At 42.3% G+C, this 2,024-nt stretch overlaps 1 protein-coding gene across 4 annotated transcripts in view; it reads left to right on the plus strand.

Annotated features, from left to right (window-relative positions):
* Positions 1 to 2,024, plus strand: part of NFATC3 (nuclear factor of activated T cells 3) — a 163,282-nt gene that overhangs the window by 154,043 nt on the left and 7,215 nt on the right. The window contains exon 10 of one of the 4 annotated variants that reach the window (XM_017539466.2): positions 398 to 1,101. The exons of the other annotated variants lie outside the window; for them this stretch is intronic. Within the exon in view, the coding sequence (XP_017394955.1) occupies positions 398 to 477 (80 nt within the window). The 3' untranslated portion in view covers positions 478 to 1,101. Of the gene's footprint in view, positions 1 to 397; positions 1,102 to 2,024 lie in introns of those variants that run through there. 4 annotated transcript variants of the gene reach the window in all.

Below are 2,024 nucleotides of genomic sequence, written 5' to 3' on the forward strand. Positions count from 1 at the left end.
GGGGAAGAAAATGATAAAATTATACATTAGGGGCATAAATAATTCCTTATACTCTTATCTTAGATTGGTGAAAAAATAGGAAGCCCCCTCACATACTTAGTGGACTGGGGTTTATTTTTAATTTTTTTTTTCTAAGAGACAAAGTATCACTTTGTTGGCCAGGCTAGTCTTGAACTCCTGGCCTGAAACAGTTGTCCTGCGTTGGCTTCCCATAGTGTTGGGATTACACACATGAGCCATGGCACCTGGCCTGGATTGGAGTTTAAATAAATCAAAAAATTCATGCATATATCCATGCAAAATGAAGTAAAAAATTAAATTGCAAGCATTAGTTTTATCAACTTAAAAATTGTGCTTATCAAGATTGCTAATGACTTACATTTACATTACATCATAGATTTGTTTACCAGTAATAATTTTGACTTGCTTCAGTTGAGACCTATGTTTTGTCCAGTCCCAGCAGGAAGATATCTCTGAGGAATCTAGAGGTGAGAGCCTAAACCCAGAGCCCCCAGCCCAAGGGAGAAGTGAGGTGAGAAGGAAAGCAGAGGACTTGCATAGCTAACATTCAGCTCAAGTTATGGCTAAAGGTCTGTAAAAGCACTTTGTTGCAATTCTGACTCCCTATCCTAAAATTCATTATTCAGTGCTCACCTGTAGCGATTACTTGAGCATGATTTTTGTTGTCATTGTTCCAAGTCCCTAAATTGTATTAAAGATTCAGTTGGCAAATAATTTTATTTAGTACTCAGTATATGTAAGCATTAGGGATTCAGGGGAAAACAAGATAGAGAAAGCCTGCCCCATTGGAACTTAAATTCCTGACTGCTGGTGAATTTATAAATAAATGAATCCTGTAGTATGATGTATAGTTGAGTATAGTCAGCTTGAGTGCTACTTTGTGGAAATTCCTCTTGACTTTATCATAGTCTTAAAATACTGAACTTTCAGGAACTTTCCAGGTTCCTTCAACTAAGTAAGGTGAGGCACACCAGGCAAACGAACAGGAGAGCTTTGATAAAGAAGAGCAGAAATAACACAGCATTGTTGTGCAGGCTTCCATTATAAACAGTTCTACATGCCTACTTTAGAAAATGATGGTTTTGGCCGGGCACAGTGGCTTACGTCTGTAATCCCAGCACTTTGGGAGGCCTAGACAGGCAGATCACCTGAGGTCAGGAGTTCAAGACCAGCCTGGCCAACATGGTGAAACCCTGTCTCTACTAAAAATACAAAAATTAGCTGGGCATGATGGCAGGTGCCTGTAATCTTAGCTGCTTGGGAAGCTAAGGCAGGAGAATCTCTTGAACCTGGGAGGCAGAGGTTGCAGTGAGCTGAGATCATGCCATTTATTGCACTCCAGTCTGGGCAACAAGAGCAAGACTCCATCTCAAAAAAACAAAAACAACAACAACAACAACAAAAATCAATGGTTTCATCCTTATATAAATGTACTTGGTAAGTGGATGAACAGTGCTAGATATGGACCCTCATCATCAGGAAAATATAAGCATTGAGTTCTTATAAGACATAGAACAATACCTCAGCTGAGTGCAGTGGCTCACTCCTGGAAACCTAGTACTTCAGGAGGCTGAGGTGGGAGGATCACTTGAGCTTAGGAGTTTGAGACCAGCTTGGGCAACATGGCAAGACCTAGTCTCTGCAAAAAAATAAATACAAAAATTAGCCAGGTGTGGGCGCCATAGCACATGCCTGTAGGCCCAGCTACTTAGGAGGCTAAGATGGGAGGATCGCGTGAGCCCAGGTATTCAAGGCTGCACTGAGCCAGGATTGTGCACCCTGTAATCCAGCCTGGGTGACAGAGTGACACCCATCGCCCCCCGCCCCCCCAAAAAAAGCACATCATGTGGTTTTTTTTAATAATAAAGCACCATTTTAAATCAGTTTGTAGTTTTAAAACTTGCACAGTGAGCCGGGCGCGGTGGCTCAAGCCTGTAATCCCAGCACTGTGGGAGGCCGAGGCGGGTGGATCACGAGGTCAAGAGATCGAGACCATCCTGGTC

This window comes from Cebus imitator, unplaced genomic scaffold (assembly GCF_001604975.1).
Source record: "Cebus imitator isolate Cc_AM_T3 unplaced genomic scaffold, Cebus_imitator-1.0 Scaffold118, whole genome shotgun sequence".
NCBI classification, from domain to species: Eukaryota; Metazoa; Chordata; class Mammalia; order Primates; family Cebidae; genus Cebus; species Cebus imitator.